Source organism: Diprion similis, chromosome 11 (genome assembly GCF_021155765.1).
Source record: "Diprion similis isolate iyDipSimi1 chromosome 11, iyDipSimi1.1, whole genome shotgun sequence".
In the NCBI taxonomy this organism is placed as follows: domain Eukaryota; kingdom Metazoa; phylum Arthropoda; class Insecta; order Hymenoptera; family Diprionidae; genus Diprion; species Diprion similis.
In genome coordinates, this window is record NC_060115.1 from 10,390,356 (window position 1) to 10,413,253 (window position 22,898).

At 40.5% G+C, this 22,898-nt stretch overlaps 3 protein-coding genes across 3 annotated transcripts in view; all 3 read left to right on the forward strand.

The window, feature by feature from the left end:
- LOC124412675 (protein Fe65 homolog) overlaps positions 1–22,898 on the forward strand; it is a 169,075-nt gene that overhangs the window by 27,768 nt on the left and 118,409 nt on the right. The window lies entirely within an intron of this gene.
- LOC124412677 (cytochrome P450 9e2-like) lies at positions 922–2,502 on the forward strand. Its single transcript, XM_046892756.1, has one exon. The coding sequence runs from the start codon at positions 962–964 to the stop codon at positions 2,489–2,491; it is 1,530 nt and encodes a 509-aa protein (XP_046748712.1). The 5' UTR covers positions 922–961; the 3' UTR covers positions 2,492–2,502.
- On the forward strand, positions 7,121–8,668 carry LOC124412678 (cytochrome P450 6g1-like). The gene has a single exon (XM_046892757.1). The coding sequence runs from the start codon at positions 7,139–7,141 to the stop codon at positions 8,666–8,668; it is 1,530 nt and encodes a 509-aa protein (XP_046748713.1). The 5' UTR covers positions 7,121–7,138.

Here is a 22,898-nt window from a genome sequence, read left to right on the forward strand (position 1 = left end):
GCTCCGTCAGGCCAGTCACTTATCAAATCAAAACTATGTTCATGTGATAATCACTCTTGGAACTCCCCCTTTCATTTATCTACTTAATATTTACGCTCGAGAGCAAAAGATTCTGCGATTCACCGGGTATACGAGCTTCGCCGTAAGTTGAACGTTAAAACCTCGGTTAAAACTATGGAAAGGTTGGAACGGAAAAAATTAAGCTCGGGGATTCGCAAAAAACTAAGGGAATCCTTGGGACGGGCTTCCACTTTACCTGGCACTCACACTTACTGCGGTAGATAGTACGTCTCGCGTGTATACTGGCCTTGTTGGAGTGGTTTCTCATGTACTTTCAGCCCCAGAGCAAGTCAAAGTATGTACAGTGGTATACGGATTCGTGTATGTTTTATCTACCTACACCTTGGTAGGAATAACCAAGACATCATCGCGGCTGTCGGGCCGCGATTTTATCTTACTAACGGATAATCAAAACCCAACCGTTTCTACTGCCAATTAATCACACATTGATTAAGTGCGTAATTCTTGTGTTAAGCTTCTTAGAAACCAATTTCATTCGTATGCGCTTTTCTGACTGAAGACGTAGTTTGTCCATCTTACGCTTCTTTTGGCATGCTTATTCGGCTATGCCCTTTGATGATAAAAAATAACGATCATCCCACGAAGTGGTAACTAACGATAAGTATTATGACCGACCATCTCTGGATTATGACTTGTGACAGTCTTATTGGTTCTCGTAACGTACTGTTGTATTATATGTAGGTTCAAGAAGTGGAATTCATTTTTTGGCTAGGGATCTTATCGCTGTCACGACCGTAATATTTAACTAATCGTGGTTTGAATACTGAAGTGGAAGCTCAAATGACGATGTTGTAATGCACTATCATCTCAGTTCATATCTCGGAACACTATTTAAAAATAGGTTGAGGACAGGAATCGTCAGTAAGTGTCACGATCAGCCATGGAGCAGTTGTACTGCGTGGTTGCGGCTGTCATAGCAGTGTGTTACCTTCTGTACTATTATTCTACTAGTACGTTCAATTATTGGCAAAAAAAATCAATACCATGTGCAAGTGGGGCTGTACCAGGACTTGGACACATGTGGCCTTTGACTTTTATGACGAGGAATCCATCTGATATGTATCGGGACTATTACGAACAGTTTCCGGAGAGCAGTATGATTGGTTTCTACAATTTGCGAACTCCATCTTTGATCCTGCGCGATCCGGAATTGATAAAGAATGTGCTGACGACGAATTTTCAAAGTTTTGCAGCCAACGCTTTTGACATAGACAAAAACCTCGACCCCCTGATAGCTGTCAATCCATTTTTCATCAATGAAGACCGTTGGAAAATTTCGCGGCAGCAGCTGAGTTCCGCCTTTACTTCGGGGAAGCTGAAGTATTTATACGAGTCCGTGCAAGGGGTCTGTGGCGACATGTCCTCTTACTTGAAGAGATTACACGACAAAAGTGGTGGAAAAGTACAGTTGGAACTCAAGGATCTTTGCTCAAAGTATACCGCGGACATCGTATCTACTGGGGCATTTGGCGTTGAAGGCGGTAGTTTCGTCAGCGAGAAAGACGGACCGTTCAGAGAAGTAGGGAGAGCTATGTTCGAACCGTCGTTTTGGAAAGGATTAAAGCAAATATTCGTGTTTTTCATTCCGATTGCCGCGCAATTCCTTAAGCTGCGCGTCATACCGACTAAGGCAGATAAGTTCTTCAGAGGCATCGTCAAAGACGTGCTCAGGCAGAGAGAGACGCATGGCATCGAGCGACCCGATTTTTTGCAAATAATGATCCAGGCGAGGAAACTCGGCAAAGTTGACTACACCTTCAATGAAGAATACAACGATGATGTGATCACTTCCCACGCTGCCTTGTTTTTCATTGATGGTTACGACACGTCCAGCACCACCATGAGCTTTGCCCTTTATCAATTGGCCGCTCACCCTGCAGTTCAACAGCGTCTACGCGAGGAAGTGAATGCCGTTATCGAAAAATATGGCGGCCTAACCTACGAGGCTGTTCAAGATATGTCGTACATGGATATGGTTCTGAACGAGTCAGCGAGACTCTTTCCTGCCTTTGCTACTATGATAAAACGCTGCACCAAGGAAATCGAGCTCACTGGTTCGGACGGGCTTACCTGTCAAGTCACTCCTGGGACTAGTGTTGCTATAATCACTACGGGCTTACATAGGGACCCCAGGTTCTGGCAGAATCCTGATGTCTTCGACCCGGAACGTTTTTCGGAGAAGAACAAGAAAGACCGACACAAATTCGTATTTCTTCCTTTCGGGGAAGGTTATCGCATCTGTCCTGGCCAGAGGATGGCTACTCTTCAGATGAAGGCTGGTGTTGCGACGATCCTTCAAAAATACATCTTGGATGTATCGTCGCGTACGAAAGAGCCGATCCAACTCGATCCTAGGTATTTCATGACTTATCCACTCGGAGGACTATGGGTAAATCTTACACCCATATAAGAAGAATTTCTCACGGCCAGTAAAGTTGCAGTGATTCAAGGTCTCGGAATTGATGAGATATAGTTATGGCGCTCAGTTATAGAACTCTATGTTTTTCCAAAATCCAAACTTTTCTTAACTAAAAACTGTTAGCTAATATATTTAGTGGTAACAATAGATCAGTGCTCTATTCAATCAAAGTGTCAGAGCGATTGTAATGAATTTTCATCTCAGTGTCTTGCCATGCCTTTAATTATAACCACGCTGCGTGATACTACCTACGATTTCTGGTCTCCGGTTTCACGGAGACCTGAACAGACCTACTTAGGAGTTTGTATTTTATGCTAATATTATTTGTGAAACGAACGTTTGTACGTATAATACGCAGGGCATATGCATGACACTTTTATGCTGGGTCACAATGTGTCCACAATTACGTCTCTTGACAATATAGATGAATTTTGAAAATTTATAAAATTATGTCGGACAAATGACTTTTGCATAAATCGTTACACAGACGAAATATCTGCAGGATTCATAAAATTCTTACTGTCGCTACTAATTAACGGCAGACCTTCACGTTTGTAGTGATGATATTCTACTTTAAACTGTTTATGAAGAAAAATTAAAAACCAAAACTCCCAGAAGATTCGTGTACGTGACTAAGCAACGGAAACACAGGAAGTAGATCTGGAACCTCGGACTGAAAATCTATTACCTACAGTATTTAGCAAGTCAAGTCTGAACGACGAAGTTTTTATTATTCATTCAATTGTCAATTTTTAATAAATTATTACGGCAACAGTTTTGTGTGTACGTTTTCATTGGCAGAACATAATATCGGCATCAACCCCCCTGGAAAACGATTCGAACATCCTCTCTGCACGCCTAGATTTCGTGTTGGCCCAGTCGGGCTGTGCATTTGAAATTTAATTGATTAAACACTGCAATTTTATTTTTGTAATTACTGGTGAAGGGGGGGAAGTCTTTTATAGTCTAAATCCAACTATTCAACCAGATGGTAATTCTGCCGTTAAATTTCGGCAAGCTTATCGTTGATCACTTCGGTTTAAATCTCAGTGGGTACTTGAATCGAAGGGTTATCTCTTATAAAATATAATGCAGCCAGCGGGACGTACAGTTTGGTAGAACTGGTTTTTTTAATCTTATAAATTTTCTCATTACGATTCTTTGAATTTATTGCCCTTGTGAAACTTGCGCTTCATAATCGAATGACTGTGATTTCACGACTAAGTAATGCACGAGTCAAAAGAATCGAGATAAATTCTATAGAAACGAGTATCATATACGTGACTTCAGTACTAGTAGGAGAGCTGGTAATATTTTTAAGAGATTATTCATTTAAGGCCTATTTTTAGTGAGAACACCGACGGTGAAAATAAACGAGATAATGCAATAATTCAATTTTGCCCCGTTTTTTCACCTCGAAGTCAGATAACATTAATCATAGATAAGAAATTATCCTAACTAAAGCTGTAAAAAATGAAATTTCCCACAAGTTTGGTTATTGCCATGTTTTTGTAAAAATTTGAAAATAAACAAGTTATTTTATAAAAACAAAATCCCCCTTAAATTCGAGATAGTGGCCGAAGCTCTTGCAGAATCTGGTTGAATAGTTGGATTTAGACTATAAAAGACTGCCCCCCCTTCACCAGTAATTACAAAAATAAAATTGCAGTGTTTAATCAATTAAATTTCAAATGCACAGCCCGACTGGGCCAACACGAAATCTAGGCGTGCAGAGAGGATGTTCGAATCGTTTTCCAGGGGGGTTGATGCCGATATTATGTTCTGCCAATGAAAACGTACACACAAAACTGTTGCCGTAATAATTTATTAAAAATTGACAATTGAATGAATAATAAAAACTTCGTCGTTCAGACTTGACTTGCTAAATACTGTAGGTAATAGATTTTCAGTCCGAGGTTCCAGATCTACTTCCTGTGTTTCCGTTGCTTAGTCACGTACACGAATCTTCTGGGAGTTTTGGTTTTTAATTTTTCTTCATAAACAGTTTAAAGTAGAATATCATCACTACAAACGTGAAGGTCTGCCGTTAATTAGTAGCGACAGTAAGAATTTTATGAATCCTGCAGATATTTCGTCTGTGTAACGATTTATGCAAAAGTCATTTGTCCGACATAATTTTATAAATTTTCAAAATTCATAAATTTAATTTATTTAACAACAGTTTATTGCACTAGTATAAACTGTGATGTTACTCTATGCACGTGAAGGGTTCGCGTTTTGCCGACAAAACTGTAACAGCTAGAGCAATTGTAGAAAATTTTCAACTTTGTGTGTCACTGAAAACTAAACTTCTTCTTTAATTAAATTTACGGTACGCGATGCTTCCTACGATCTGCGATCCCTCAGTAAACGCAGACTTATGCAAGCTTGGCCTGCTTAGGAATTCGTATTTTATGCAAATATTATTTGTGAAACGAACGTCTGTACGTATATGCAGACGGTGTGCGTGACGTCTCTATTCGAGGCTACAACACGCATACGATTATTTCCTTTGACGATATCTTTGCCTGATAATTGAAGGTATTGATATAGAAAGCTTTTTACGAGGCAGGGATGCAGTCTCTTACCAAATACTGATAGCTCAAAAAATTAATATGCGTCGAAATTTTTAAAGTTCACTTATAAATCAGCGTAGGCGTCATTCAAGATTTCGTCAAGAAGTTTGAGGCTGCAGAAAAACAAAGTTAATTAACGTAAACGGCTCTGATTGTTAGGCGGAATCAATCCAAGTCCATCGAGAGTGCTTGCTAATTACGTTCGCAACTCGCTTATCTGGTGAAATCTTCGTACTTATGACATTTCGACGAGCTCAAACACTTTGTCATGAGTAAAATTAGTTAAAACGAAACGGTCATTTCCAAACGAAATATAACCAGCCCCCAGCAGCTCCTACATTCCGGTAAAACGTTCTTTCTCTCAGTATTACAAATTCTCTTCCCTTGACTTCCGGATTAAATATCGCACTCGCGAGACTTGCCCCTCACAATCGAATTCATTATGAATTTATCGAGGGTTCGAAGATTTCATGACTATATAGAGAATGAGCCAAAGAATCAAGATAAGAGACTAGGGAGTAAAGTTTTTGGAAAACGAGTAGAATATGCCAATGCGAAGGGGATACAGGCTGACTGAATGCAAATTGATCTTTTTCAGGTGTGAAAAATATTGCTGATCTAAGATCACGGAGTGCAAGTATTGCTCATATATTACCAAATCAAATATTTAACAACTGTAAACACTTTCGGTATGAAACTAACGGATAGGCAGATTAAAAATCATAATAACAATAATACTTGTGAAACATCAAATGAATTTATAGCTTATAGAAAATTTAGGTTACAAGACCGAATGAAGATAAATTTTAGGATTGTTTCATATTAAAACGAATAAAACAGAAGAGTAAGTAAGATTAAAATCCGGAAAATTGTATCACGAGACAATTGTATCACTGACAGAAAAAATTGTAACATATCAGTAAGTTTACTGCGATGAGGATGGCTGATAATAAAATGTTTTAGCAGAAATGAACTCGCCTGGCACTTATCTCATTGTGAGATTGAACGAAAGTTTTTAATCTCGATATCCTATCATCTGGGATCACATGTAAGGGTACGACGGGAGTTTCTCAAGTTGACGCCGGGCCAGCCAATCTGGTGCTTTATACGCGTATTCGTTCGTCCTGAACAATTATGAGGTCAAACTTTGAATGATAAAGCTAAAATGAGTGAGGTGGACTTCACCCGCAGCCGCATTCAAGTGATTCGAATTGCGAAGCCTGGTGATTGGTTGCATCCGGCCCAGCCGTTGCTGGGTCCCAAAACTATACAACACTGACGCTAATAATATGTTGGTTGAAGCAGTAACCCGAATCCTTTGATCATCATGTCAAATCTGAGCATACGAAGATTGCAAAAGAAATATAAAGCAAAGTAAATTTTCAAACAGCATGTGAATAGTCTCTCTCCTCTCTCTCTTTCTTTCTCTCTCTCGTTCATTAACTTGAAAAAAAAAAACTTGATAAAAGCTGATGACATAATGGTATAAGCTGATGGAAATCGAAAATTTTGAACTCTCTTATCTTGTATACTGCATAATATCGTTTGGTTTTACTTTCAAGTAGCGCACGAATGATAACGTAAAATGATTATATGAACTTATGATCTCTGCAAGATCTTGAAACATATGTTGCTCAATCGTTGACTGACAATGATGCAGCATGCAAACATATAATTCGTTTCAATATTTTATTGCCACTAGCGGCTGAATTGAATTGAATTTATAAAAGACTTGCCAGTTCATACTTGGACGAAAATTTCAATTAGGCTAATGAAACAACAAATTCAGATAATATCTAAAAATTTAATGATAAAAAATAACGATCATCCCACGAAGATAACGTACTGTTGTATTATATGTAGGTTCAAGACGTGGAATTCATTTTTTGGCTAGGGATCTTATCGCTGTCACGACCGTGATATTTGGCTAATCATGGTTTGATTACCGGAGTGCGAGCTCAAATGACGATGTTGTTATGCACCATCATCGCTGTTCATATGTTGGAGCACTATTAAAGAATAGGTTGAGGACAGGAATCGTCAGTAAGTGTCACGATCAGCTATGGAGCAGTTGTACTGCGTGGTTGCGGCTGTCATAGCAGTGTGTTACCTTCTGTACTATTATTCTACTAGTACGTTCAATTATTGGCAAAAAAAATCAATACCATGTGCAAGTGGGGCTGTACCAGGACTTGGACACATGTGGCCTTTGACTTTTATGACGAGGAATCCATCTGATATGTATCGGGACTATTACGAACAGTTTCCGGAGAGCAGTATGATTGGTTTCTACAATTTGCGAACTCCATCTTTGATCCTGCGCGATCCGGAATTGATAAAGAATGTGCTGACGACGAATTTTCAAAGTTTTGCAGCCAACGCTTTTGACATAGACAAAAACCTCGACCCCCTGATAGCTGTCAATCCATTTTTCACCAATGAAGACCGTTGGAAAATTTCACGATCGCAGCTAAGCTCCGCCTTTACTTCGGGGAAGCTGAAGTATTTATACGAGTCCGTGCAAGGGGTCTGTGGCGACATGTCCTCTTACTTGAAGAGATTACACGACAAAAGTGGTGGAAAAGTGCAGTTGGAACTCAAGGATCTTTGCTCAAAGTATACCGCGGACATCGTATCTACTGGGGCATTTGGCGTTGAAGGCGGTAGTTTCGTGAGCGAGAAAGACGGACCGTTCAGAGAAGTAGGGAGAGCTATGTTCGAACCGTCGTTTTGGAAAGGATTAAAGCAAATATTCGTGTTTTTCATTCCGATTGCCGCGCAATTCCTTAAGCTGCGCGTCATACCGACTAAGGCAGATAAGTTCTTCAGAGGCATCGTCAAAGACGTGCTCAGGCAGAGAGAGACGCATGGCATCGAGCGACCCGATTTTTTGCAAATAATGATCCAGGCGAGGAAACTCGGCAAAGTTGACGATACCTTCAAGGAAGAATACAACGATGATGTGATCACTTCCCACGCCTCCTCGTTTTTCATTGATGGTTACGAAACGTCCAGCACCACCATGAGCTTTGCCCTTTATCAATTGGCCGCTCACCCTGCTATTCAACAGCGTCTACGCGAGGAAGTGAATGCCGTTATCGAAAAACATGGCGGCCTAACCTACGAGGCTGTTCAAGATATGTCGTACATGGATATGGTTCTGAACGAGTCAGCGAGACTCTTTCCTGCCTTTGCTACTATGATAAAACGCTGCACCAAGGAAATCGAGCTCACTGGTTCGGACGGGCTTACCTGTCAAGTCACTCCTGGGACTGGTGTTGTTATAATCACTACAGGCTTACATAGGGACCCCAGGTTCTGGCCGAATCCTGATGTCTTCGACCCGGAACGTTTTTCGGAGAAGAACAAGAAAGACCGACACAAATTCGTATTTCTTCCTTTTGGGGAAGGTTATCGCATCTGTCCTGGCCAGAGGATGGCTACTCTTCAGATGAAGGCTGGTGTTGCGACGATCCTTCAAAAATACATCTTGGATGTATCGCCGCGTACGAAAGAGCCGATCGAACTCGATCCTAGGTATTTCATGACTTTTCCAACCGGAGGACTATGGGTAAATCTTACACCCATATAAGAAGAATTTCTCACGGCCAGTAAAGTTGCAGTGATTCAAGGTCTCGGAATTGATGAGATATAGTTATGGCGGTCAGTTATAGAACTCTATGTCTTTCCAAAATCCAAACTTTTCTTAACTAAAAACTGTTAGCTTATATATTTAGTGGTAACAATAGATCAGTGCTCTATTCAATCAAAGTGTCAGAGCGATTGTAATGAATTTTCATCTTAGTGTCTTGCCATGCCTTTAATTATAACCACGCTGCGTGATACTACCTACGATTTCTGGTCTCCGGTTTCACGGAGACCTGAACAGACCTACTTAGGAGTTTGTATTTTATGCAAATATTATTTGTGAAACGAACGTTTGTACGTATAATACGCAGGGCATATGCATGACACTTTTATGCTGGGTCACAATGTGTCCACAATTACGTCTCTTGACAATATAGCTAAATGGTAATTCTGCCGTTAAATTTCGGCAAGCTTATCGTTGAACACTTCGGTTTAAATCTCAGTGGGTACTTGAATCGAAGGGTTATTACCTTATAAAATATAATGCAGCAAGCGGGACGTACAGTTTGGTAGAACTGGCTTTTTTAATTTTATAAATTTTTTCATTATGATTCTTTGAATTTATTGCCCTTGTGAAACTTGCGCTTCATAATCAAATCCCATGTAAATTTATCGAGGGCCGAAAGATTTCACGACTCAGTAATGCACGAGCCAAAAGAATCGAGATAAATTCTATACAAACGAGTATCATATACATGTCAGTGCGAAGGAGGTAAAGTAGTTGCGTCAACGTAAAGGAACATCAAAGAAACCATTTTTAGAATTTTAGAATGACTTTCAAGGAGTCGAGTTAGTTCATAACTTAGCTCTTAGTTGATTACAGTTTACTGCATTTTTACTGCATTTGAAATATCCAAAGAACGATTTTACTGAAGCTTTTTATTTCCGTTGTTCGTTATGGTCTGTTCTGTACTTCAGTACTAATAGGTGAGCTGGTAATATTTTTAAGAGATCATTTATTTAAGGCCTATTTTTAGTGAGAACACCGACGGTGAAAATAAACGAGATAATGCAATAATTCAATTTTGCCCCGTTTTTTCACCTCGAAGTCAGATAATATTAATCATAGATAAGAAATTATCCTAACTAAAGCTGTAAAAAATGAAATTTCCCACAAGTTTGGTTATTGCCATGTTTTTGTAAAAATTTGAAAATAAACAAGTTATTTTATAAAAACAAAATCCCCCTTAAATTCGAGATAGTGGCCGAAGCTCTTGCAGAATCTGGTTGAATAGTTGGATTTAGACTATAAAAGACTTCCCCCCCTTCACCAGTAATTACAAAAATAAAATTGCAGTGTTTAATCAATTAAATTTCAAATGCACAGCCCGACTGGGCCAACACGAAATCTAGGCGTGCAGAGAGGATGTTCGAATCGTTTTCCTAGGGGGTTAATACCGATATTTTGTTCTGCCAATGAAAACTTACACACAAAACTGTTGCCGTAATAATTTATTAAAAATTGACAATTGAATGAATAATAAAAACTTCGTCGTTCAGACTCGACTTGCTAAATACTGTAGGTAATAGATTTTCAGTCCGAGGTTCCAGATCTACTTCCTGTGTTTCCGTTGCTTAGTCACGTACACGAATCTTCTGGGAGTTTTGGTTTTTAATTTTTCTTCATAAACAGTTTAAAGTAGAATATTATCACGACAAACGTGAAGGTCTGCCGTTGATTAGTGGCTACTTTGAGAATTTTATGAATCCTGCAGATATCTCGTCTGTGAAACGATTTCTGCAAAAGTCGTTTGTCCGACATAATTTCATAAATTTTCAAAATTTTTAAATTCAATTTATTTCACAACAGTTTATTGCAAAATGTGATGTTACTTTGAGCCCAACCGAATTCATTATGAATTTATCGAGGGTTCGAAGATTTCACGACTATATAGAGAATGAGCCAAAAAATCAAGATAAGAGACTAGGGAGTAAAGTTTTTGGGAAACGAGTAGAATATGCCAATGCGAAGGGGATACAGGCTGACTGAATGCAAATTGATCTTTTTCAGGTGTGAAAAATATTGCTGATCTAAGATCACGGAGTGCAAGTATTGCTCATATATTACCAAATCAAATATTTAACAACTGTAAACACTTTCGGTATGAAACTAACGGATAGGCAGATTAAAAATCATAATAACAATAATACTTGTGAAACATCAAATGAATTTATAGCTTATAGAAAATTTAGGTTACAAGACCGAATGAAGATAAATTTTAGGATTGTTTCATATTAAAACGAATAAAACAGAAGAGTAAGTAAGATTAAAATCCGGAAAATTGTATCACGAGACAATTGTATCACTGACAGAGAAAATTGTAACATATCAGTAAGTTTACTGCGATGAGGATGGCTGATAATAAAATGTTTTAGCAAAAATGAACTCGCCTGGCACTTATCTCATTGTGAGATTGAACGAAAGTTTTTAATCTCGATATCCTATCATCTGGGATCACATGTAAGGGTACGACGGGAGTTTCTCAAGTTGACGCCGGGCCAGCCAATCTGGTGCTTTATACGCGGCAATAGGAAGGTATAGCGGTCGTTGTTTGAAGGAGGGTGAAGGTGGCAAAGGAGGATGAGAGATCGATCGACCGGGCTCTGCTACATGCACAATAACAACGGATAGAGTCGTGTATCCAGGCTAAACAGCCCATTTGCCTCGCACAATGGAGCCTAGCCGCCGCTTGCTTCACTTAATTACTAGACGCTACAGGCCGTCGCTATTGCCAAGTCGGCAGAGTCATCTTCTTGCACACCGAGTATCGCTGCTCTATCAGCTCTTATGCGCAGAGATCAAAGAGCAGTGTCTTGCCCGTGTTTTCCGATAACCTGCACAAGCTGTGATATAATTGCGCCGGATTTTTCTCCTGATGCTATTTTCTGTTTTCTATTGTTATATCTACTTTAGATTCATTTTTATGTAGGTTGAGAAAATGTTCAAGTTTTCTAATCTCGTACGAAACGGTGATCTGGATTGTGAGATTGATACTCTGATACCGGGAATAATTCGCGATAAATAGGGGCATTCCATGGCAGCTCAAACTATTGCGAAAATTTACATTTTTTATTTCGCCCAAACGTGGCTATCTGCTTGCATTTTGTGTAAAAAAAAAAGTTCCGCGGTATTATTCAAATTTTTTTTTTTTTTTTCAAACCGTTCCTGAGATATGAATTTTCGAAAGTTTTATCATCTTTTTCTTTTCGAAATCGTATGATATCGTCTGTACTTTCTGAAAATGTAGTGCCAAAAAAAATTCGAAGATTTTTTAATAAAGTTCTTCGAATTTCAAGATTAAAATTTCTTTTTCAAACTTGTGTGTATCCATAGATTTTTTCTCTTCAACTTCTCAAAAATACTATTGTCGATCCCATAAATTTAAAGATTGGTGTATCGTAGGGAAACGATTCTTTTTCTTTTGAAGCTTTAAAGTTGGTAAGATCTATTTTTTTCATTTAAAACTTCTAATGGTACTTTTAATGTCTCATGCAATGTCTCATTCAACATACTATTAGTAAAAAGGTGGAAAATTAAGGTAATCGGATGTTGTGAAAGTATTGAATAACTGTTTTAAACAGGTTTTTTTTATTCCCAAATTATTTTTTTGATTTCCGCTGTCGTTTGAATATTTTACCTAAATTATTTTCATTTGAGTTTGAAATCACGCTCAGTGTTACGAATCCATCTTTGTGCAAATGGAATCTTTGAGTTCCTGTTATTGTTTTAGCTTTTGTATATAAAATATTATGATTATTCGTAGCTTCATCATAATCTTCAATTGTTGAAAATTTTATTTTGATTTTTGGTAATTAGTTGGTTCCTTAACCAGTCTGTATAAAAAAAATTGATGAAACCTTTATTACAGAATGTAAAATCATAGCCAAGTTTCAGCCAAATCAAAAATGTCAATTTCTGCAGTAGGTTGAGTTGGCATGGACTGCCCCGTATACATATATATTATATATACATGAACTTATGAAGAATTTTCGGAATTTTGTTGCGGAACAACAGCTGCAGGGTGAAACGAAACCAAGCTAACTTTGACAAATCGCATGAAACAGAACTTTCCTGTGTCACAAGCAGTTAGTTTTTGTTGCTTAGGCGAGGGTGCAGCGGGTGCTCATCTCATCTCCCAGAGAGTGGAAACAGCGACGGTGATCCGTATGGAAACTGTCCGTTAGGTGTTATTTGTTCCTCCGCGGATCTAAGCGATTCCTCTTTTGGAGTAAAAGAGAAAAGCAGGAAGTGAGAGAGAGAGAGAGAGAAGAACAGGAGGGGAAAAAAAGGAGACATCCCATTCTGCCTGATATATTCAAGTTGATTTCCTATCTCGTAGATCTTCTTCGAGGAGGGACGTAAGCGTGGTGCAAACAGCCAGTTCCCTTTCCGGGCCCCGAGGTGATCTAAAATCGTATCCAAAAACTAAGCTTAAAAACCACTGTCAAGCCTAAGTTATGGAGAAACGTCGGAGAGTTTTCCCATCGAAAAAACGAACTCTATCAAATTTATATCCTCGTTTTTTACACAACCCCCTCCCGGATCTTTCATTAAGGAGCTGCCTCTCAGGCCCTGCAAGGCTATTTCGGAAACACGTTTGTTCCTGCGATCTACTCGATTGAATGGAAAAAAACTTTAATCTAATAACGCTGAACGACGTTTCAGATTACAGAGTGAACAGAATTATCGAACGATTAGATTTTCTGATTATCATCACTTGATTATTCTTTAAAACAAGGTCACAAAATTTTTCACATAACTTTAATTTCGTTATGTAAACGAGATTGCAGTCGGTTTTTTGTAACTTGTGGATTGTGAATTTTGAATTACTAGAAAAGTACTAATAACATCAATGACATGACAAAAATGACATCAGGTACGTCACAGGGGATAATTTGAGTTCTTATTAGACAATTAGCATCGGGTGTAAAGACTTTAATCCCGAAACAGCAGGAAGCACGGTCCCCAGGTGCAGGATCCGCCTGGATTTTAGGACGAAGAATTTTTCATCGCGTCTAAGGTATTCATAAAATATCCTATTTCGTAGGGATCTTGAAAAATTGAGGGATTTCATTGACATACTCGGGGAAGACAAATAGGAAAGGTTGAGAAGGAGGCAGGATGTAAGGGGGTGAAAGGTATGGAAAGCGGAGCTATTCCATTCTCTTCCTCAGCTGGGGTACGACGTCGAGAGGTTCTTCTCCCCAGAATATAACTCGGTCTACGAGGTGCCAAATTCTACGATTACACTCCTGCACCAGGTGCGAAAAAAATCAAGACTCAAATTTGCAAGTTGGAGTTAAACTTCTCGCAAAACTTTCTCGTTCTCCCGTTACGAGGAGATAGGCCGTGATGAAAGCGAGAGAGAAAGAAAAGTCAGAGCAAAGGAAAGGAACACTACAAACGTAGAATATATCAAAGGATCTCGAAGCAGAGCTCGTGGCGTATTGGTTTAAAACAGCCTATTGCTCGGGATGACTCATGTGACGTCGAGGGAGGATTCGCTAGAGCTGGGGAGAGCAAAAAGAAGTCGGGAAGAGGGTTAAAACAGAAAAAAAAAAAAAAAAAAAAAAAAAAAACTCAGCCGAAACCACACACTTTCATTTGCTTCGGAAGTTCAAGAGCACTGTCAGAAACGGCAGCGGTGTGCCTGCCTGGTATTGATCCCAGGACCTTCGGTTCGATCCCTGTTGACTGTGGGCCGCGTAAAATACTCGTAAACTGCCTCCCTCCCCGATTCCTGTAGCCTCTGACCCCTTGCTTCTCGGCGCTACCCCTTTTCCACCTTTTCTCTTCTTCGCCCTGCGCTCCCGCCGTCTAGGCTCAAGGTCCTCTCGGGTCAGGTTCACCCCTTGAAGCCCTTCTTGAAGAGTGAAATTCTTCCCCTTCGTATTTCCACGTTCTTTTCCCCTCCTCCGGACCTGTATTCGTGTCTCGAAAATTTCCCCTCGTGTCTCGGACCTGGATGGACTTTCGCTCGAGGTAAACGGACTTTTGTAATGACGGAAACTTCTTCACACCAACCAACCATTTTTTTGCCTGCGAAGGGAGAGGGGAAATTGCTGGGATTATTGACACGTATAGACGTTGCCTGGTCGAGAATAGCCTAGTGACTTGTGTGTCTGATGAGAAAATCGATCTCCCCCTTCTACGGACTAAGCGATGACGTTGTTTCCATCATTTGTCATATCCTCGGAAGACAAATCGATGCTCGGCAGCAACGACGTTTATTACATCGATTACGTATATATTATGTAATGTCACGGTTGTCGATAAGGTTCGTGCCTGTACTTCGTTTCCTGCCTGACATAATGTCATCAGATTTCAAGGTACGATAAAACCTGTACTCCTCGTTTACTTCGAACTCAATTTTCTCATACCTTCTTGCAAAAATCGTACAGCAATTAGTCTTATTTATTCGCGATTAATAATTATTATTTTCAACATATCGAAAGAAAAAGAATTATACGAAGAAAATATCGTCAATCATTTGGTACGCAACGGGTTTTACGGTTTCTCGGGCAGTAACCATTTGCGCTTGAATGTATACCGGGAAGTAAAATCCGTACCGAGTACACCGCAGGTACTCAAGTGATATATTTATAGGTATCCATATTTTTTAAAACGAATTGATGTAATACCGGCGTTATTTGAGCGCAGCTTATAAATTTTATTGTTACCATTACTAGCATGGTTATTACAAGCAATGTGAGGCTGCAGGTGCACGAGAAATTATTATGGCAATGAAACGGTTCGGGATACAAGTATAATCTGTAACTTATATACGCAAATTTAAGTGAGAATTTTTAAGAGATATAATCTATCTGTGGTAGACCGAGACTGCACACCTAGAAGTCGGGGGTGTAACGCGCTGCAATATGCATATTAATCTCGTTCCCTGACTGCATATATTCGGTACGAGATGAAAATTTGCGAACTAATCTAGTTTATGCAAGGTAAGATGTGGAGTACTAAAACTAAACTTGGTACGCCTCCTTCACTCCCGTATATTCATCGCGGTAGGAACAAGCCGAGGGTGTGTGCAACGTATGTACATACGTATTACTCGTACCCGTTTCACACATCCAAGTGCATGATAAGAACGCGTGGAAACAGCTTCGAAATGGGAATAATATGAACTACAGTCTAAACAATGTTTATTTGGTGAAACGTATTTGCCGGACGATTTTGCAAACAGCTATCGAGTTAAGATCAATGCGAATGGCCAAGGGTTGAAATATGAAGGCCATCGTTTCATCACCGTTTACGGTTATTTACTGGAGGGTAAAATGTCTGACACCCGCTAACTTGCGGTCTTTCGCGAATCGGTTTAGAGGATCGATGCGTAGTGCCTGGACGATAAATGGCACAGAATATATATTGAGTTCGGTATTTACGTGGAACAGCGAATGCATCAATCGGACTCCGTCGACGCGATGCTGCAGGATCATTTTTACTTACCTGATACAACGCATGGATGATTTGACGCAAAATTTTTGAAATCACCGAAAATCGGTGAACATTTTGCATTTATTCATGACTTCGTTTTGCCCTGTCTGCGTGAACGTGTTAAAGATGCCGACGACGCGGAGTCGCGAAATTCCTTCTACGTATTCATGTCTCGTCCTCGTTCAGGGGTTGGACGAGCCGACCTGGCGAGCATTGGAGGAAGTCGACTTCTTCGCTTCCGACCCGAGCCAGCCACTGGTCGCAGCAATTCCTTACTTCGCGGATTTTTCCTCGTATTTTTGAACTTCATTCTTTTCACAGAAACGATCCGCCTTCCTATTTCCCAACGCGTTGTACCAACCCTCTCTCTCCCCAAACGGTTCAACTTCTCATCTATCCTCAAATCTTTTGCTCCTTTTCCAACTCACCCCGGACCTTTTCTCATTTATGCTTGCACGTTCTTCTCTCGAATACAAGTCGAAACCGTTCGGTGGATGTGATGGTTTGCCCATTTGCCAGGCATCGACTCTTCGGTAAATACGATTTAAAACAATCGACAGACTGACAAATGTTCTTCATAAATTATTAGTAGACATGAAATTTCACAGGTTTCAGAGATTGGTACGCAGTTCGGTTTAATAGCATAAATTACTAGCATTTTAGTCTTAGGTATCACATTCGTTCAAAGTCTTTGAACTACATTTAAATTAACGAACTCTCCAAGTCTGGTTGCGGCATTTCACAAATATTTGCCAACTTTCAATCGCGACGCAACGCTCTACTTTCTTCTACAATCTGCATGCAGTAATGACTTATTCACGGATTCAAGGTACACCACTTCGCTGCAGGCGTTACAAGAGCGCCCTCAAACAACCTAAACCAGCATAGCTCAGTTCGGTATGATTAATGATCGTTCTCGAGTACACCGAGGCTGGGACCAAGTGGGAGAATAGCAACGAGATAGGCAAGTTGGAGGAAACGGTGTCTGGTATAGTTACGGGTAGATGGTCAGGTTTCTCCACGGTCTGAGTCCTCGGAATGAGCGCGATCTCGAGTTTCATTGGCGCTTCTCCTTGGCACTTCTCAGAGGCCAGACCTCATGGGCCCCGATTTATTAAAATCCTGATTCCTGCGGAGGTAGAAAAGGAGGAGCGGAGCTCGCTGGAGGTTGATTAATTGGAGATCTCAGCGGTGCGGCTGGCCTCAGAATGGCGAATCTTCCGCCATCTCTGGCAATATTATTTTGATATTCCCGAAGAGTTTCTACACGCGATACAGAGTTATCAGGCAAACTTATTGGCCGGGGGCGCCCCGAGGAGCATCGAAGCCTGTTTGAGCATAGAGCAAGTCGTGTCACACCCGGGTCAATTATCTGGCCTCGAGTATCCCAGAGCCGAATGTCACCCGGAGGAAGGAAACCGGGAGAAACGCCGGAAGTAGGTGCGAGAGAACTGCTGTTTGCAGTTTGCTGTTTCCTTGCATTTTACGAGTCGTCCTCGCTTTATGTCCGTTTCATGCACTGCACAAGGCGAGGTTCTTCGCGAAACACCGCGAAGTTGTTTCAGTAAAAACAGACGTTATTCTCACCCTGCTTTTTCCTATTTTACACACACAAATACTCGGGTATAAACTTTGTACTCCTACTGCACGGGGTCTTAGTCGCTGATATACTGCGACAGCTGCGCAGAATACGCATACTAAATCCTCGGCGGAACCCATACTTGATCGAATTTTCGCTCAAAACCATAAAGTAGGCTGTATAAAGCATAACCTAACCTGCACGCCATGCCGTACATGGTTTATTCTCCTTTTTCAATTCTCACGATTACACAAGCGTGTTGTAGAATTGTTTATAGTTCTCGTACTTATTGTTAGCGTGAGAGAGAGAGAGAGAGAGAGAGAGAGAGAGTGAAGAATTTTGGAGGAGAGAGAGAAACGGTAACGACCCAACCGCTCGTCAATTGTGAAACGTTTATATACTTGCGAAGTTATTTGACGTGATAAAAATAACTACGGAAGAAATGAATTTTTCAAATTCTTTTAGAGAGGGAAAAAGGTGGCCCATTGCCCATTGGCTCTACCCTCGTTAAACTATGAAGCACTTCGACGAACGGGGATATTAATTTTCATCTGGCTCCTTAGTTTACAATCTCCGGGCTTAAAAAGTGATCCTCGTTTCGTCTCCCCCTAAGTATTCCCCGTCAGTCATCAGCCGCAGAAATGTCCATAATCTCTAGATCGGCCCTTTTATAAAAGTTGGACTGAACGAAGGGATGACGAAAGTGCTTCTAGCAATCGCTTCTGACTCTTGACTTCACCCTGCGGCGATGGTGCCGTACACCGGCGCCAAGGAGCTTCGGAATATAGAAAGCGAAGGGGAAATAAGGGTGGAAGAATGGAAAAAAGGAGGGGAAAGAGGAAGAAGAGGGGGAGGGGAGGGACAAGGAGGGAGAGACGCGTAAACGCCCGGCATGTTAATTGGAGACAACTTTTTAATACGATCCTTACCCTCGCGCGGGAAATTCTTTCGGTTGATTTTCGAGGATCGGTTCCTAGGTTCGCCAAAAAAGTTACTGCAACTCGACTGCACATTGTATTCACCTGCGAGTGAAATTTCTCCGCTATTGTGTACAGCCTTTCGGTATTTGACAATTACATCAGACACGATTTTGATCGTTTTTAAAATCACGAATATGAGAAAAATTTGCGTAAAATAGTGGTGGAACCAAACCTTGAGGACAGGGTGTGACAGACCCTGTGTGTTCTCCGAGGGTTAATATCCCTCCACGTCTTCCCGAGTCCAGGAATTCATAAGCATACTGCGCCGCTGCAGATTGATGAGTTTGAGAACCGTCACTTGAATAAACTAGACTAAGCACTTGGTTGCCGCGGGGCCCTCAAGTGTTATGAAGTAGTCTACAGTCGTTCACCCCTCACCTTCGGTTGGGCTTGCCAGAGAAGTACTTGTCACAGTCGACCTCGTCAACTTGTCGTTTGAAAGGAAATACGTGAGTACACTCCGCCGCTTGTTTTCAAAAAGAAAGAGAAAAAAAATTATTCAGTGAATGCATATGATTAGAGATGATTTCACGATGACATGATTATTTGCGACTTGGAAAGAGTGGCGTTTTTATCTTTACTTTGAACGGCAAAATGTTTCAATGAATCACGTAAAATCGCTCATTTTCAACTTTGTCGAAATACTGTACTGACTTTAATGTAATTTAACGTTCTTTTTTCCTGCACGATCAAAAACCGCTAACGGTTTTAACGATTTGACGTCATGAGGTGAACAGCGTAAAGCGATGCAAATATGCACCGAATGCATTTTCACGTTTAAATGGAAATGACTCGCATGCTGCAATCACTGCTAACGAATCTGATCCGACTTCGATTAATACGTGCGTTCGTAGGTCTCTGAAATTTTGGACACCAGTTATTACGTGTTCTTTTAATATTTCAAACAAGAATCGAGAAATTACGATATTTTTATCTTATAGTATGGAACTAAAATAAGCCTAATTTGAATTCGTTTAATCAATTCACACCATTTACAGACGGAAAATTTAATTCATGTAACGTTCTTTGCGTCTGTCGATACGGAGTAGATTGGATTTTCGGAGGCCCTTTTGTTAATTGTCCGACAATTAGAGTCTGCAAGATGCAGGTTCCGGGGGTGAGTTAAAAAATTCTGGGCATGTACGTGAAGTGTAAAAGTTCGGCATCCGCCCTTTTTCTCTTTTGGCACGTCACCTTCCCGGACCAACCAAGTATGAGGGTGTGGAAGTTTTTTCCTTGTCTTCGTGCGCCCCCGCGGAATGTACACCGACACATTTCTACGAGGGTTCACACGCATGCAGATACATGTATGTATAGGGCGAGGGTGGGGCGAAACAGTAAACACGTACAAGTTATATTACCTTAACCCCCGCCCCCAACCCCTCTCAGCGAAGGTACGCGCCTCCCTGGCCTCCTAAATAAAGAATAAGGCCCTAGAACGAGAGGTAAAAAGAGATAGCGAGATAGCGATAGAGATAGAGAGCGAGAGAGGAAGGAGGGTAGAAACCACCCTTAAATGAAGACAGTTTATAAGAGTGGTAGTAGAGGTCGATATAGTAGTGCCAGGAGAAGGATTAGACTGAAGTATTTTTACTTCACGAGACTACTGGAATGGTAAGAAGATGGGATGGTGTACCTGAGTTGTAACTCTGTGGGATCAAATTAAGACCTTATTTTCTAACTCGAAATACATCTCGATTCACTTTCATTCCTCTGGTCTAACGAGTCCCAAGCTCAATGCACAACAAAAGGTCGACAGCGCGAAGCCATTGAAGACATTCACTAGCAAAACTGATTGAATCGAAACATATTTTTTGTAACACATGAACGATTTCTGCCTGTTTTGATACCTATTAAGTGGTCCTAAAATGACTTTTTTACCGGTTTGAAAAAAGCGGGCAAAAATGAAATTTATGTAATATTAACACTTTTTCCTGTTGGAAAAATGCAATCTATTTATAGTGTAACCATGAGGTGCCGTGTCAAAAAAAAAGGTCACCTTCGTGCCGCTTATAGAAAATATGGTGTGCACCAAGGGTTGAGTGGACTTTTTGACCTCGTGTGGTTGCAGTACTCGTCTCCGGCTCGAACTACAAACTCCACACTCGGTCTGAACAGCCCACTTTACACCCTCGGTAAAAAAAAATATACTATTTTCCTTTCTCGAGATCGATTTACAGTTATTTGAGAAAATGAAGCCGCTGTTTACAAAAACCAGCTCCGTACCATCGATACTGTTACAGAATTTAAACACATTCACGGAAATAAATGGAAATGTTAGAGGTGCTTCAATTGTACCTTTGAAAATTATCCAAGCGAGTTTTGCTTTTGCTCGGAGCATGAACCAGTAATAAAACTCTTTCGTCCACCCTCCGCGTATTACACAGCTCACTACACGTTGCGCTCGGTTGTAAATAATAAATAGGAAAATATAAGTTGAGAGCCCCTGATCTGGCGCCAGGTTGGCTGGAGCCTGACATGCGATCAATCAACCTGCTGCCCTGTCCCCTGCCGTCACCCCGTCTCGTCCATCCACCCCCTTTCACCCTTGCCAACCATAGAGCTTGTTTCACCTGAGTTGAGTTCACCGCATGTAGGTACCTGCGTAGACACAGACGACGGGCAACTTGCGGATGATATCGCGATCAATTTTACCACCCCTTGTAGCTTTCACCCTCGTTCTTCGCTTTGTGAAACGCTATTCGGAGAGCTTACCGTTCGACCTGGGATCCCGAGCCTTCGATCAATCGATGAAGAAGGTGATTAGCCGCCGTGGTCCTCCTCGCAACCACACCTCAAGGTACTCGAGCGTGTTCGATTTTACGTGCAGATAATAGTGCGTATTCAGACTTGCTCTATTTATCTGCTGTTTTACATCCAAATCCTTTTACGGTTATTTAGGAAAGTCACGTTTCTGTTTCACTTCCGGGTGAAGAATACTGACTGTCTCCTGTCATTGATAGCTCCTTACACAATTACAAACGAAGCTATTCTGATCTAACGCCTAGGCTTTTTCGAAACTTGGCGTACCTGTAACGCCGGTCCAAAATATTCAAAATGTACTTTTTAAGTCGGGGATGGTTCGGTTTTAGACGTTCAAACATCCCCTTGTGTTAGTCACTTGATAAGAAATTCGTAGAATGATTCGCCGATGGAAACAAGGCATTCCAAAGGAGAATATTTCCCACGAAAGTTACGCGAAGTAAAAAAATACGTGAATTCATGACATTTGATTGACCTAGTTGAAGGGGTCAAGATCAAGTCGAAGTCAGCTTTGCGTAGTTCTCACAGTTGAAACTGAATTATTGACTCTACAAAGAAATACGACATCGACAAGTTACACTAGGATATTAACTTTACCTTCAGGGAAATTTCATTTTGTTATAGTTGCTAAGGGATATTTTAGTAAAATGGATATTGCAACAATGACGTTTCAATATTGTTGCTATGGAAATAAAATATCGTATGAGTAACTATTACCAAATTTAATACTTACTTATTGCAACATTAACTAAAGCGTTCGTTTGATTCATCACATTTTGGTAGTTCAATCCACTCTATTTTCACACCAAAATCAAATTATTGCAACAATCGTACAAGATTATACTGTACACAATAGTCCCAGTCAGTTAATCGAAAGAAAATAACAACTCTACACTATATTTTTTAGTCATAGCTACTAAACTCATTTTCGTTTTATAACTGAAACTATATTGTTCGGTTATGGTGAATAATGAAAACAATCGCGGACTGCACCGTAGCGAAAATCGGTAATTTCTCTCATGTATCACGATCAAAACTACTGAACAAATGGAGATATGCTTCCCGGTAGAAATAGTCATGTCAGCGTTCGACAGCATCTCTGTAACGAAATTACCTTCTATCTCCGCACTCATGGTTATATTTTTATATGGAGGTTCTAGCTGACTATAAAAAACTTGTTACAACCTCCCCACCCAGTAGAATATAATATCGGGTTGGCGCAGAACTTACGATGATTAAGTCGGTAAACCAAAGATTGGTCTTGAAACTTGGGGATCTATAGTAGAATGGCTTCTCACGTTGGATCAGAGTCTCTATCTTGATCGTTAAAAATTATACGACTTTCGTACATAGTGTGACAAACAGCAGACAGCTCATATAGCCGAGCCGATATAGCATCCCC

What these genes read in the sequence shown, in the direction of transcription:
- LOC124412677 (XM_046892756.1), top strand. Translation starts at nt 962, where the DNA reads ATGGAGCAGTTGTACTGCGTGGTTGCGGCTGTCATAGCAGTGTGTTAC.
- LOC124412678 (XM_046892757.1), top strand. Translation starts at nt 7,139, where the DNA reads ATGGAGCAGTTGTACTGCGTGGTTGCGGCTGTCATAGCAGTGTGTTAC.